Below are 13,954 nucleotides of genomic sequence, written 5' to 3'. Positions count from 1 at the left end.
GGACAGAGGAGCCTGGCAGGCTTCAGTCCGTGGGGTTGAAAAGACTTGGACATAACTGAGCGCGTGGTGTGCACACATACACAGAGGCAGAAGGAAGGGGTGTTGGCTTCGACTTCTGGGAACCCAGAGCTCCCTTCTGGGACAAAGTGAGGCTGCTTGTCTCAGGAGCCATTTCCCTTAGAACTTCTCAGGCTGGTGGAACCATGTTGGTTCTTCAGTAAGGAGCTGCTTGTCTTGAGCATGTTCTTTGTCAAAAATCTCTCCCTTTAGTTTTTCTCAAAAAGGAGACTGTAGTTTGCTTTGTGACTCTGGGAACCCAAACCGGGGCTCCGTGACAATCTAGAGGGCGGGATGGGGATGGGAGGCGGCCTGTGTATATGTGTGGCTGATGCGTGTTGATGTATGGCAGGAACCAACACAATATTGTAGTTATTCTTCAGTTAAAAATAAACCAATTTTTAAAAAAAGGAGGATGTAACTAAATGGAGTTTTTGAAAGCTCTGCACAGCTGCAGAGCCTTGGGCAGAGCCCGGGTGACAGACGGGAAGGCTGGGAGATACGGCTTCTCTGGGAACCGTGTGACCTGGATTCTTGGAGTGTCTGGGAAGCTGGGGCTGATGGTCATGACGGAGAGGCCCTCACTCGGTCTCTGTCTCCTGGCTGGAGTGTGCCAAAGATTTGCTCCTCGCTGGACGCAGGATGGAGAGAGAAAATTAGCAGGGGACGGAAGCAAGTGAAGGTTAGGGAGGAAGGAAGGAAAGAAAAATAAAGCAGGCCAACAAAAGAAGTGCATGTTCTCTCTGAAACTGTGGAGAAGTCCTAAGCCCTGGAATATTAGTGCTGAAGCCATTGGTATCTTTTTTTTTTTTCCTCTTGGAAGAGCGTCAATCACAGATCACTTAACACTCTTTGGTGAAGAACTTGGTAAGTCAGACAGAGAAGCAGAAATATCATATGGAAGCCCTTACGTGTGGAATCTAAAAAGAAATGATACCAGTGAACTCACAAAACAGAAGCAGAGTCAAGCTTCCAATTGCTGGGGGAGGATGGAGGTGAGGGGTAGTTGGGGAGTTTGGAATGGATATGTGCGTGCTGCTGTATTGAAAATGGATCACACCAAGGACTTAGTGTGGAGCGCAGGGAGCACTGCTCACTGTTACATGGCAGCCTGGATGGGAGAGGAGTTTGAGGGAGAATGGATACGTGTATATGCATGGCTGAGTCGCTGATTAACAACTATCAGAACATTTGTTAATCAGCAATTCCCGAATATGAAATAAGGAGTTTAAACAAATTTTAACGATTAAAAAAAAAAAAAGAACTTGCCCAAGATTCACACCATTTTTCAACCTCCTTTTGTCTTGGTTGGGTCTTTTGCTGCACGTTGATCAGCGCCAAGGATGGTGGGAAGAGAGCCACATGCCATGTAAAAGATCTGTCTCCCTCGCATCGTCCAGTATTCACAGGAGATCCATTCTCTGTTTATTCGTCTTCCAGGCGAGGCTCTCTAGGAAAACCTAGAGTTTCTTTATAGAGCAACTCAGAGCCTGTGTGCACCCACGCATGTGTGTGTGTATGTGCAGCTGCCACCTGTATTAACTTGTAAACCACCCATCAGGCATGAATCTTACCTTCTGATGAATATTTGGATTCTGAACAGGAAGCACTTTTTTCTTTCTGTAGAGAGTAGGTCCTAATAATGCCCTGTTGGTCTGGGTCGCACTTCATTCCCCCTGACTCTAAAGGAGTGAGGTTGATCAGCTTATGTTCCTTCTTGTTCTAAATAACAGTGCATGGTCTCTTCCAAGACGTCATTGAACGGATTCTTCCCTTGAAGAGGGCACGTTTTTTTTTTTTTTTCCCATTTATTTTTATTAGTTGGAGGCTAATTACTTTACAACATTGCAGTGGTTTTTGTCATACATTGAAATGAATTAGCCATGGATTTACATGTATTCCCCATCCCGGTCCCCCCTCCCACCTCCCCCTCCACCTGATCCCTCTGGGTCTTCCCAGTGCACCAGGCCCGAGCACTTGTCTCATGCACCCAACCTGGCCTGGTGATCTGTTTCAACCTAGATAATATACATGTTTCAATGCTGTTCTCTTGAAACATCCCACCCTTGCCTTCTCCCAGAGTCCACAAGTCTGTTCTATACATCTGAGTCTCTTTTTCTGTTTTGCATATAGGGTTATCGTTACCATCTTTCTAAATTCCATATATATGTGTTAGTATACTGTAATGGTCTTTATCTTTCTGGCTTACTTCGCTCTGTATAATGGGCTCCAGTTTCATCCATCTCTTTAGAACTGATTCAAATGAATTCTTTTTAATGGCTGAGTAATATTCCATGGTGTATATGTACCACAGCTTCCTCATCCATTCGTCTGCTGATGGGCATCTAGGTTGCTTCCATGTCCTGGCTATTATAAACAGTGCTGCGATGAACATTGGGGTGCACGTGTCTCTTTCGGATCTGGTTTCCTTGGTGTGTATGCCCAGAAGTGGGATTGCTGGGTCATATGGCAGTTCTATTTCCAGCTTTTTAAGAAATCTCCACACTGTTTTCCATAGTGGCTGTACTAATTTGCATTCCCACCAACAGTGTAAGAGGGTTCCCTTTTCTCCACACCCTCTCCAGCATTTATTGCTTGTAGACTTTTGGATAGCAGCCATCCTGACTGGCGTGTAATGGTACCTCATTGTGGTTTTGATTTGCATTTCTCTGATAATGAGTGATGTTGAGCATCTTTTCATGTGTTTGTTAGCCATCTGTATGTCTTCCTTGGAGAAATGTCTGTTGAGTTCTTTGGCCCATTTTTGGATTGGGTCATTTATTTTTCTGGAGTTGAGCTGGAGGAATTGCTTGTATATTTTTGAGATTAATCCTTTGTCTGTTGCTTTGTTTGCTATTATTTTCTCCCAATCTGAGGGCTGTCTTTTCACCTTATAGTTTCCTTTGTTGTGCAAAAGCTTTTAAGTTTCATTAGGTCCCATTTGTTTATTTTTGCTTTTATTTCTAAAATTCTGGGATGTGGGTCATAGAGGATCCTGCTGTGATTTATGTCGGAGAGTGTTTTGCCTATGTTCTCCTCTAGGAGTTTGATAGTTTCTGGTCTTACATTTAGATCTTTAATCCATTTTGAGTGTATTTTTGTGTATGGTGTTAGAAAGTGTTCTAGTTTCATTCTTTTACAGGTGGTTGACCAGTCTTGCCAGCACCACTTGTTAAAGAGGTTGTCTTTTTTCCATTGTATATCCTTGCCTCCTTTGTCGAAGATAAGGTGACCATAGGTTCGTGGATTTATCTCTGGGCTTTCTATTCTGTTCCATTGATCTATATTTCTGTCTTTGTGCCAGTACCATACTGTCTTGATGACTGTGGCTTTGTAGTATAGTCTGAAGTCAGGCAGATTGATTCCTCCAGTTGCATTCTTCTTTCTCAGGATTACTTTGGCTATTCGAGGTTTTTTGTATTTCCATACAAATTGTGAAATTATTTGTTCTAGTTCTGTGAAAAATACCGTTGGTAGTTTGATAGGGATTGCATTGAATCTATAGATTGCTTTGGGTAGTATAGGGGCACGTGTTTTAAAGGGAAGAGAACAGTGTTGGAAATCAGGCTCTGCCCTGAACTAGCTGAGAAAATAGAGATCTCCCTTTCCCCATTTATAAAAGAAGGGAATTTGAAAAGTTGCCATCAATTGTCCCATCTCATCCTAAATTATATAACTGTATTATTCAAATATATTATGTAACTGAATTACCTAAATAGAACTGTGGTGACGTGAGTTACTGGTAGACTATATATAATGGAAGACAATGGAAATTATGGTCCACTGGTCCTCAGAATTAGCCACTGGACAGTTTAAAAGTCTTATGAAACTCCCAGAAAGTAACTCTGCCAGGTGCATTATTAATTAGAGTGTACATGTAGAGGGACATCTCTTCTTGGCCCTTGAGTTCTGAATTTTCTTCTTAAATCATATTTCCATTAAATTTTATTCAGGACAATCTATACATTTATTTTTATCTCAGGCATTTACACTCCAAAACCCATTTGGTTAGATGATATTTTCATGATGTACACAATGGATTTCTCATTTCTGTTTGTGATTTTTACAGTAATGCAGGTTTCATTAGAATTGTTCAAGGCATTTAAAAGAAAATTTTCGGTGAGCCACAAGGATTTTAGTTCCTCAAATAGAGGTTGAATCCTGGCCACGGCAGTGAAAGCACTGAGCCCTAACCACTACCCATGAGGGAACTCCCTAAGGGGGTTTTGTCCAAAATAAAGATAAGTAGCCGGTGGAATTTATTGCCCCAAAGTACTGTCACAGGAGGTAACATTTGTATTTTGACTGTAAGATGTGAAGTGGGATGTACTCATGTAAGAATGTTACTCATGTAATCAAAAGAATGATTATACATTTACATCGAAAATCACTGCAAATGGTGACTGCAGCCACAAAATTAAAAGACACTTGCTCCTTGGAAGAAAAGCTATGATAAATCTAGACAGTGTATTAAAAAACAGAGGCATTACTTTGCAGACAAGGGTCCATATAGTCAAAGCTATGCTTTTTCTGGTAGTCATGTATGGATGTGAGAGTTGGACCGTAAACAATGCTGAACACCAAAGAATTGATGCTTTTGAACTGTGGTGTTGGAGAAGACTCTTGAGAGTCCCTTGGGCTGCAAGGAGATCCAACCAATCAATCCTAAAGGATATCAATCCTGAATATTCATTAGAAGGACTGATGGTGAAGCTGAAGCTCCAATCCTTTGGCCACCTGATGTGAAGAGCCAACTCACCAGAAAAGACCCTGATGCTGGGAAAGATTGAAGGCGGGAGGAGAAGGGGACAACAGAGAATGAGATGGTTGGATGGCATCACTGACTCTATGGACAGGAGTTTGAACAAGCTCCAGGAGATGGTGAAGGACAGGGAAGCCTGGCCATGCTGCAGTCCTTGGGGTCACAAAGTGTCAGGCACAACTGAGTGACTGAAAAGCAACAACAATCAGGGAATTTTAAATCAAGGCTGTGAATGTGTACGTGTATATAGCTTTAAGAACAGTGATATTTATACATCATTCTTGTGTATCCAGCACTTGAATTAAGATATATAACATAAGGATATTCAAGAATTGCCAACTTAAGTCTTATTCCTTACACACTCTCTTCTGAGGTAACTGCTCTCCTGAATTTTTTTTTTTTTCTGTTTTTAACATACCCTTGCTTAAAGAACTGTTGGCTTAATGTGATTTTGAGCTTTATAAAAATGAAATCATGCTGTGTGTATTCTTCTGTGATTTTTTCCTTCTCAATATTACAATATTACATATGTATTCATGAACTCTACCCACTCGTGACTCACTGAGCAAGCCTGCTGACACTGGTGACCAAATCTAGCACTAGGCCTGCATATCCTATGAATGATTCCAGACCTATTAAAAGAAACAGTCAGTGCTTGGCTAGGAGGTCACTGTTTGTAACAAAACCTTGCCAGTGCATCCACTTAATGGGAAACAATTTTGTACAGGAGAGTGAAAACTGAACTGGCTACTAACCTATGGCTTCCTTTCTACAACAACATAGGCTTGTTAACAAATTGCCAAAGGTAGGCTCCTCTGCGGCTGGCTCAGTGCATGACATGCTGGGTTGGCCAAAAAGTTCATATGGGGTAGCATCTTATGAAAAAACTCAAACAAAATTTTTGGCTAACCTAATAAATGAAGACTTTAATTTCTACTCTCTAGGCATAGTAAGTAGTATATGAGCATTTGGTTAAATTGACTGGCAAATATAATTTTAACAAAAATCTATGAAAAACATAATGGAACTAATTTGATTATTATTATTTTAATGATTACAATGGAATGAGTGATAGCTAGATGTCTCCAAAAGTTCATTTCTTACAATAGTTGGGAAATCATTTGGCAAATGTCTACTTCATGGAGTAGCATCGGCCTGAACACTGGAGGCTCAGTTACTATCTGGCAGAGCTTTGGTTGAGGCTGATAGAGCAAAGAGGAAGGATAAGACTTTTTTTTTTTTCTTTTTTAGTGCTGCTGAACTCACTTAAATTAGCTTAAAATTTATATTAAAAAGGGAAATTGTATTGCTTATAGTTTTCTTGGTGTTGATTTGAAAGTTTATTGAAGAGAAACAGTTTCTAGGTAGTTGAGCATCTAAGGGCCAAAGTGGCTTTGATTTGTCATAGGGCTGAGTTGAAGGCAGGAGGAGAAGGGGATGACAGAGGATGAGATGGTTGGATGGCATCACGGACTTGATGGACATGAGTTTGAGCAAGCTCTGGGAGTTGGTGATGGACAGGGAAGCCTGGCGTGCTGCAGTCCATGGGGTCAGAGAGTTGGACGCAACTGAACGGCTGAACTAACAGTGAAAGTGTGTGGCAGTGTTAGTCGCTCAGTCGCGTCTGACTCTTTGTGACCCATGGAATGTAGCCCTCCAGGCTCGCTGTCACGGGACTTTGCAGGCAAGAATACTGGAGTGGGTTGCCGTCACCTTCTCCAGGGGGTCTTCCCCGCCCAGGGATCGAACCTGGGTCTCCTGCTCCGCGTGCAGACTCTTTACCGTCAGAGCCACCAGGGGCTACTGGAGTCCAGTCTAGAGATCAGTCTCACGCTGGCCCCCTCGCAGTGACAGCTCGGAGGACACTTCACTAACCACGTGTCCTCTACTGGGCACATTTGTTTAAAATTATCTGTGGAGTGTTTGAGTCTGGGGGCCCTTGGTAGATCTTGTGTGGTATATTTATGTGATAAGGTAGGATTCCAAGAGTGGCATTTGAACTTGATGGCTTTGTAAGAAATGCCCAGTGTCTGCATGTCTCCTTCCTGGAGCAGTTGTGAACAGTTTTTAGTTCCTGTGGAAAAAATGAAGACGGGGACCCACAGTACATGCTTGGCACGTGCACCACATTCAGCATGTATTTTGATGATGATTGAGAAAAGATACTCTAGAAAAATATGGGGTATTGTGAGATCTTGTTGAGCTTAGCAGTTTTCTACTGAGTTGACCAACATGGAGTACCACTGACCGTTGAACAACCTGGGTTTGAACTGTGTGCATCCACTTAGAGTGGATATTTCTCAACAGTAAATATACAGGGTCTGTTGTTGGCTAAATCCTTGGATGCAGGGGAATGACCAACATGAAGTGCCAACAATAAATTGTACATACATGGATTCAGTGGAGCGTTGTGCAAGGATCAAGGGTATACTGAAAATGCAATATTAGTGTTGATGTTGAGGATGATAAAATTTATGCCAAGGTTTCTTTCAAGGTGCTGTGGCTTCTGTATCCTTAAGGTTTAAAACATTACTAAGAATCCCACAAGGTCTCTTCCTACCATCCCAGCTCCCTGCAGTGTTATTCTCTGGTTCGCTGTGTTGCAGCCACACCAGGCTCAATGGTGCTTCAGCTCCGTCTCACACCAGGGCCTCTTGCACATGCTATACACTGTTTTGTCTGGAACCCTTCCAAGCCCTTATAGGAAAGAGTGCAAATCCAGATCGTACCATAAAAGTGACATCTTCAAAGATGCCCCAGAGCCTCCATCCTATGCTTTTCCTTTTTGTGACCAGAAAATCATGGAGTTCCATGCTGGCCTTGGCCTGTGAACTTCCCTGGACATATATCTGACTTGTTCATCTCTGAATTCATGTGGCTTTTCCAGCGAGTGTAGTCGCTAGGAGGTGCTCAGTGAATATCTGCTGAAGCAATGAATATTGAGTGAATTATCCAAAGTTCAGTTAAAAGTTTTGTTTTCTTTCTCTCTCTTTAGCTGGGAAGTTATCAATTCGAAACCAGATGAAAGACCTGGGTTCAGCCATTGTCTTGCAGAATCATGGATGAATTTCAGCATATTTCTTCAAGAAATGTCTGTGTTTAAACAGCAGAGCCCTGGCAAGGCAAGTTTTCCAGGGAAGAAGAATGATGTGTGTGCTTTAAAATATGCAATAAACTTGGAAACAAATGAATTAACCTATTTCATCAGCTTGTAGGAGTTCTCCAACTCTGAATATTAACATACTAGGAACGTACCATAAAAACTGATATTAGCAAGGTCTGGACATGTTAGTGTGTTAGCACTAGAGAGTCCTCAACCTTATAATTTAGTTGCAATTTGATTTCTATTTATCATATGTAGCTTTTTAGCTAAGATGAATGATGATTTGTCTTCTCAACCAGACCAAAGATAAAAATGTGTTAGGGGCTCTGTGACAACCTAGAGGGGTGATGGGATGGGAGGTGGGAGGGAGGTTCAAAAGGGAGGGGACATATGTATAGAATTGGCTGATTCACATTAACATATGGCAGAAACCAACACTATGTTGTAAAGCAATTGTCCTTTAATTAAAAATCAATTAATTAAAAAAAGAATTTCAGTTTATGTTAATCTAGTCTGGTTCTCAAGTCAAAGGGAGATAGAATGAACACATAGCCCTTTGAGGATGCTTTTGGAGGTAACTGAATCTCACTTTCAGTCTAAAAAAGTGAAGATTCTTGAATGATTTACTTAAGAAAGGAAACCTTTGGCAGCAACATTCATAGTGATCATATGAATGGAATGAGTATTTTTCCAATGAAGATGAAAACCCATGAGAAGAGTCAAGAGTGGTTTGAAGGGGCTGCAAGGAGAAATGCACACTGCAGTGTTTCTATGTGTAGAAACAGCTTCGGCTGTATCCTGACACCACGGGTGAGGTGCAGAGCCATCAGTAGACCCTCCCCTTCCAGTGCTGTAGTCAAGTTTCTTGAATGTCCACCTGTCATGGGAAGGAAGGACCTAGGAATGTCCTCGTTTAAAATCCCTCTCTTACAGGAGATCTAACCTTCAATGAAAAGTAGAACTATACTTGGACACCTTTTGAGCATGCTAACGCTGCCACATTATATATGGATAAATCATTTTAATCACTGAAGGCAGTTTTTAGAATAGATACCAATATGGTGGCGGGGCGGGGTGAGTTTGTGCTTTTCTTGCTTCTTTTATTGAAATGATTAAACACATTGTCAGAAGATTCTGAACTTAGACTTCTGCATTGGGTTACACTAATGTGCCCCAAGTCAGTTAGTCTTAAGATGACGATGCTCTTAATACAGATTTAGTGGATAATATGAAATCCCTTTGCAAAACTGAATTCTGTATATAGTAATGCTTTTATCTGTTCTTTTAACTTTTATGGTCTTTCCTCTTCCATTTTGCTAGTAGAATTCCATATTCTTCAAGGACCCCTGATACTTGAGAAATAACTCTTAATTTTGTTCCCACAGGTTCATCTGTTTTCCTTTGACTAGTGAATTTGTTAACCCTGTGCCAAGAATGAAAAATCAAAATTAATCTGAATTTTAGACCCCCTTCCTGTTTCTCTTTCTCAGTTGTTGATCAGAATTATATATGCTATCCTCATGACTTATTTTGAAATTCCCTTAATGAATTTCCTTGGCTTATCAGTGAAATTTAGTACCATAATTTAAAGCAAAGGAGTAAGATAGTTAAAGAATAGAGTATGGGAAAGAAGTGAAGACTTTATGGGACAATTTTTCTGTCTTGATGTTTTAATTTCCTAAAACAACTGAGATTCTTTTGGCCACAACTGACAGAGGGAAAGAAAATAACTGAATTTTGCCGTAGGAATTTAGTTTCACTCATCGTTGGTTTCCAGGTGACATAGGAGTGGAGTCGGTTTGAGGGGCAGATGATTAGAAAGGAGGACAGTAATGGCCAGTAGCTTTATCCTACAATCTACTGGTAATCTACAATCACAATTGCTTACCCTCTGGGTAAATTGCTGTTATGTTAATGTAAATACCTCTAATTTGTCTAACGTGTTTTGCTGGATTTGTGGATTTTCATGGACATACAGATGTAGTTTGAACTTACAGATTTCATTCCTGGGCTGCGTTGTTTTCATTGAGTGACCCAGAGGGATCGGGCGGAGAGGGAGGTGGGAGGGGGGATCAGGATGGGGAATACATGTAAAACCATGGCTGATTCTTGTCAATGTATGACAAAAACCACTACAATATTGTAAAGTAATTAGCCTCCAACTAATAAAATAAATAAATAAATAAATAAATAAATAAATAAAAATAAAATGACAAAAAAAAAAGAAGTTTCCGGGTACATACTACTCTTCAGGTCTCTTGCATCTAGTAAGATAGCCGCTGGCATGATTAATGGGAGATGTTCTCTGCACCAGAAATTAGCTTCTGGAATCTTCAAAATGATTATTATTAAATGTGAAAGTGGGTTAAGGCTCGTTGAACACAGCAGTCATTAAGTGCAGAGAACACTGTTTGAAGAACTTTTGCCACAACATGATAGATGGCAAACAGATGAACAACTGTGTGTCTGTCCTCTGCTCTGAAGTGTCTTGGTGTTTTGAGCAAGTGAGTAACTGTCACGTTACTTCTGTTCCTTCTAGTTTTGTCTCCTGGTCTGCAGTGTGTGCACCTTTTTTACCATCTTGGGGAGTTACATTCCTGGGGTTATACTCAGCTATCTACTGTGTAAGTATGTAGAGCATTCGGCTAATTGATACTACACATACGATGTTCTTTAATGGTCTATAAGCAACTTCCATAACTTAGAAGAGCAGCTATGAGTTCTTGATTATAAAGCAAGTTGACTCTTCTTTAATTTTCTGCTCTTCAAAGTTTCTCCTTTTTCTAGAGACATGTTGCTTTTCCACAATTGTACAAATCGCTGTCAAAAAGCGAGGTTGTAAATGACTCATTTTATTTTAAATTGTGTCAATAAAACGATAACGTTTTATTCTCCACCGCTCCAAAACACATTAATTCCTTTGCCATTGTGCGTGATTGACAGCTCAAATGTAATTAAAGGCACAATGAGGGCATCCCTGGTGGCTCAGTGGTGAAGAATCCGCCTGCCAAAAGCAGGAAACATGGATTTGATCCCTGGTCTGGGAAGATGCCACATGCCTTGGAGCAGCTAAGCCCGTGCACCACAACTATTGGGCCTGTGCTCTGGAGCCCGGGAGCCACGGCTTCTGAGCCCACGTGCTCCAGCCACTGAAGCTCAGACACCCTACAGGCTGTGCTCCACGACAAGAAAAGCCACAGCAATGAGAAGCCCCTGCTCGCCCCAACTAGAGAGAAGCCCACGCAGCAATGAAGACACAACACAGCCAAAAATAATAAGTAAAGTTATTTTTTTAAAAAAGCACAATTAGACACCATTATACCCCCACCAAAGTGGCAGAAATTAAAACTACTGACCGTATCAAGTATTAGGCAGGATATGGAACAGTTAGAGTTCTCATGCACTCTTGGTGGATCGGTAAAATGGCACAGCCACTCTGGATAACAATTTGGCAGTTTTTCAGAACACGACTGTATGACCCAGCCATTTCAAAGCAAGGTATTTATTTACCCAAGGGAAATGAAAGCATACACCTTCACAAAGACTTGCCCATAGATGTTCATAGAGGCTTTACCTGTAGTCTACCCACTCCAGTATTCTGGCCTGGAGCATTCCATGGACTGTATAGTCCATGGGGTTGCAAAGAGTCGGACACGACTGAGCAACTTTCACTTTATCTGTAGTAGCTGAAATCAGAAGATAATTCATATATCCATCAATAGATAAGTGGGTAAACAAATTGTGATGTAATTCATACAGTGGATTACTACTCAACACTAAAAAATTGATAAATGCAACAGTCTGGATAAATAGAAAAGTAATTAGGTTGAGTGGGCGAGGCCAGGTTTAAAAAGAAACTACACACTGTGTGATTCCCTTTATTTATAATTCACAGTAATCTTTAGTAACAACACACATAAATGATTGCCTAGGATGAGGTAGGTGGGGTTGGGAAAGGCAGGAGAGGAAGGGCTAAGAGAAATAGGAGGAAACTTTGGGGGCTGGCAGGCATGTTCATTATTTGTCATAAAGACAATTTCTTAGTTATATGCATGTGTCAAAACTTTTCAAACTGTACACTTTAAATGTATGCAATTTATCATATATCAACTATAACTCAGAGGTGCTGTAAAAAAGTTGTGACTTCATGCTTTTCCTGAAAAATGTGACAGTCTGGCCCTGCCACCTTTTTCGATGGGGCAGCAACTCTCCACTAAACTAACCTTCACATTTCCATATTTTTCTTGCACCAGCCTTTACATTTTACATATACCTTCTCGGCTTCTAAAGATATTTGAGTTTACAACTCCTATTTAAAGAAGGTAAATGGGCATGTGTCCTAACAACTGGCAAAGAACTAAACATGAGGGCATACAATGTTGATTAGGGCATACTGTGTTGATCTTCATTTCTTTTCATATTCCTAAAGCCTAGCACAAAAGGCAGATGAAGTGAAGTGAAAGTCACTCAGTCATGTCTGACTCTTTGCGACCCCATGGACTGTATAGTCCATGGAATTCTCCAGGCCAGAATACTGGAATGGATAGCCTTTCCCTTCTCTAGGGGATCTTCTCAACCCAGGGATCACACCCATGTCTCCCACATTCCTGGCAGATTCTTTACCAGCTGAGCCGCAAGGGAAAGCAGATGGTCAGAGCTTAAATCCATTCTCCCAGGTAGAACTGACGTGGGCTGTGTCAGCCCTTGAGCTGCCTTGTTTAAGAGAGAAAGAAGAGAGCCAGGGAAAGAGGGTCTAAATATGGGCCAGGCATTAGTCAGATGGTCTGTATTCATCTCAGTTATTCTTCACAGCAACCCCCAGAGATGATGTTATTATCCTAATATGACTGATGAGAGGCTAAGGGATAGTGTAACTTTTCTATGGAGAAATGTCATTTAACAAATGAGTAGAGTTGATATGTTAATCCAGGACTGTTGTGTGAGAACCACGTATGAATTTTGTATGAATTTTGAGTGTAAGAGGGTTGGAGCGGATGGGGTTATCTAATTTCAAAGTCTTTGAGAACAATGACCATGAGGTGTGTGTGTGTGTGTGTGTGTGTGTGTGTGTGTGTGTGTGTGTGTATGTGTGTAGGTGAAAATGTTTTCATTACAAGGGGAAGAATGAAATTATGAACTTGTTTCACAGAGGCATTTCCCCAAGGAAGAAAACCCACTTTGTCAGTAAAGGAACTGAAATAATTTTGTGAAATACTAATAGGTAGTTGGAAAGCAAGGTCATTTCCCCTAACCTCTCTTCCTCCTTATCTTTCAGTGCTGTGTGCATTTTTGTGTCCACTGTTCAAGTGTAATGATATTGGACAAAAAATATACAGCAAAATCAAGTCATTTCTCCTGAAACTAGATTTTGGAATCAGAGAATATATTAACCAGAAGAAACGTGAGAGATCTGGTAGGTAACATTTGGATTTTAGATTCCACACCTGAAATGAGGCATTGCTGGCTCTTTATTATGAAATCACTTTGAATACATTTTAGGGCATTTTAGCCATTAACTACATATTATTACAGAAGCAGATTCCCCCACAAAGTAACATAGCCTTTTCCTATTTAGGCTTGTATTATTCTTTTCTCACACGTATAATAAAGTGACTTTTTAATCCAAACTATCAGGGGAAAGAGAAAAGGCTTCGGAGGTCTATATTTACTATTTATTGTTTACTTTCTCTACATTGTTTTCTTTTGGAGTAATTGCTTGCAAATAACAAGTGACACAGGCAGGGCAGAGAGTGGGAACCATGGAAGAGGGGAAGGAAGAGAAAATAGAGGGAAGGCCGGTGCGATCCTTTTTCACATTTTAACTTGGCCTCTGACCTTATAGATTCTCAACTAGAGCGAGCACCAGAATTATCTCGAGAGCTTCATAAAGCTTAGATTACGCGGCTTCCCCCAGAGTGTCTGATTGAGTTGGTCTGGGGGAGGGCCTGGGAATTTGTGTTTCTGAAAGATTCCCAGTGCTGCTGCTGCTGCTGTGGACAGGGGCCACGCTGTGAGAGCCACTGATATGGACC

The 13,954-nt window shown here is 41.0% G+C and overlaps 1 protein-coding gene across 2 annotated transcripts in view; it reads left to right on the top strand.

The window, feature by feature from the left end:
- Nucleotides 1-13,954, top strand: part of RETREG1 (reticulophagy regulator 1) — a 158,178-nt gene that overhangs the window by 137,108 nt on the left and 7,116 nt on the right. For both annotated transcript variants that reach the window (XM_070476506.1, XM_070476507.1), the window contains 3 exons: nt 7,815-7,941; nt 10,462-10,546; nt 13,198-13,335. In XM_070476506.1, the coding sequence (XP_070332607.1) occupies nt 7,815-7,941; nt 10,462-10,546; nt 13,198-13,335 (350 nt within the window). The remainder of the gene's footprint in view (nt 1-7,814; nt 7,942-10,461; nt 10,547-13,197; nt 13,336-13,954) is intronic.

Source organism: Odocoileus virginianus, chromosome 14 (assembly GCF_023699985.2).
Source record: "Odocoileus virginianus isolate 20LAN1187 ecotype Illinois chromosome 14, Ovbor_1.2, whole genome shotgun sequence".
Classification (NCBI taxonomy): Eukaryota; Metazoa; Chordata; class Mammalia; order Artiodactyla; family Cervidae; genus Odocoileus; species Odocoileus virginianus.
The sequence above is the reverse complement of the archived record's forward strand: the minus strand, read 5'-3'. Positions and strand labels throughout refer to the sequence as shown.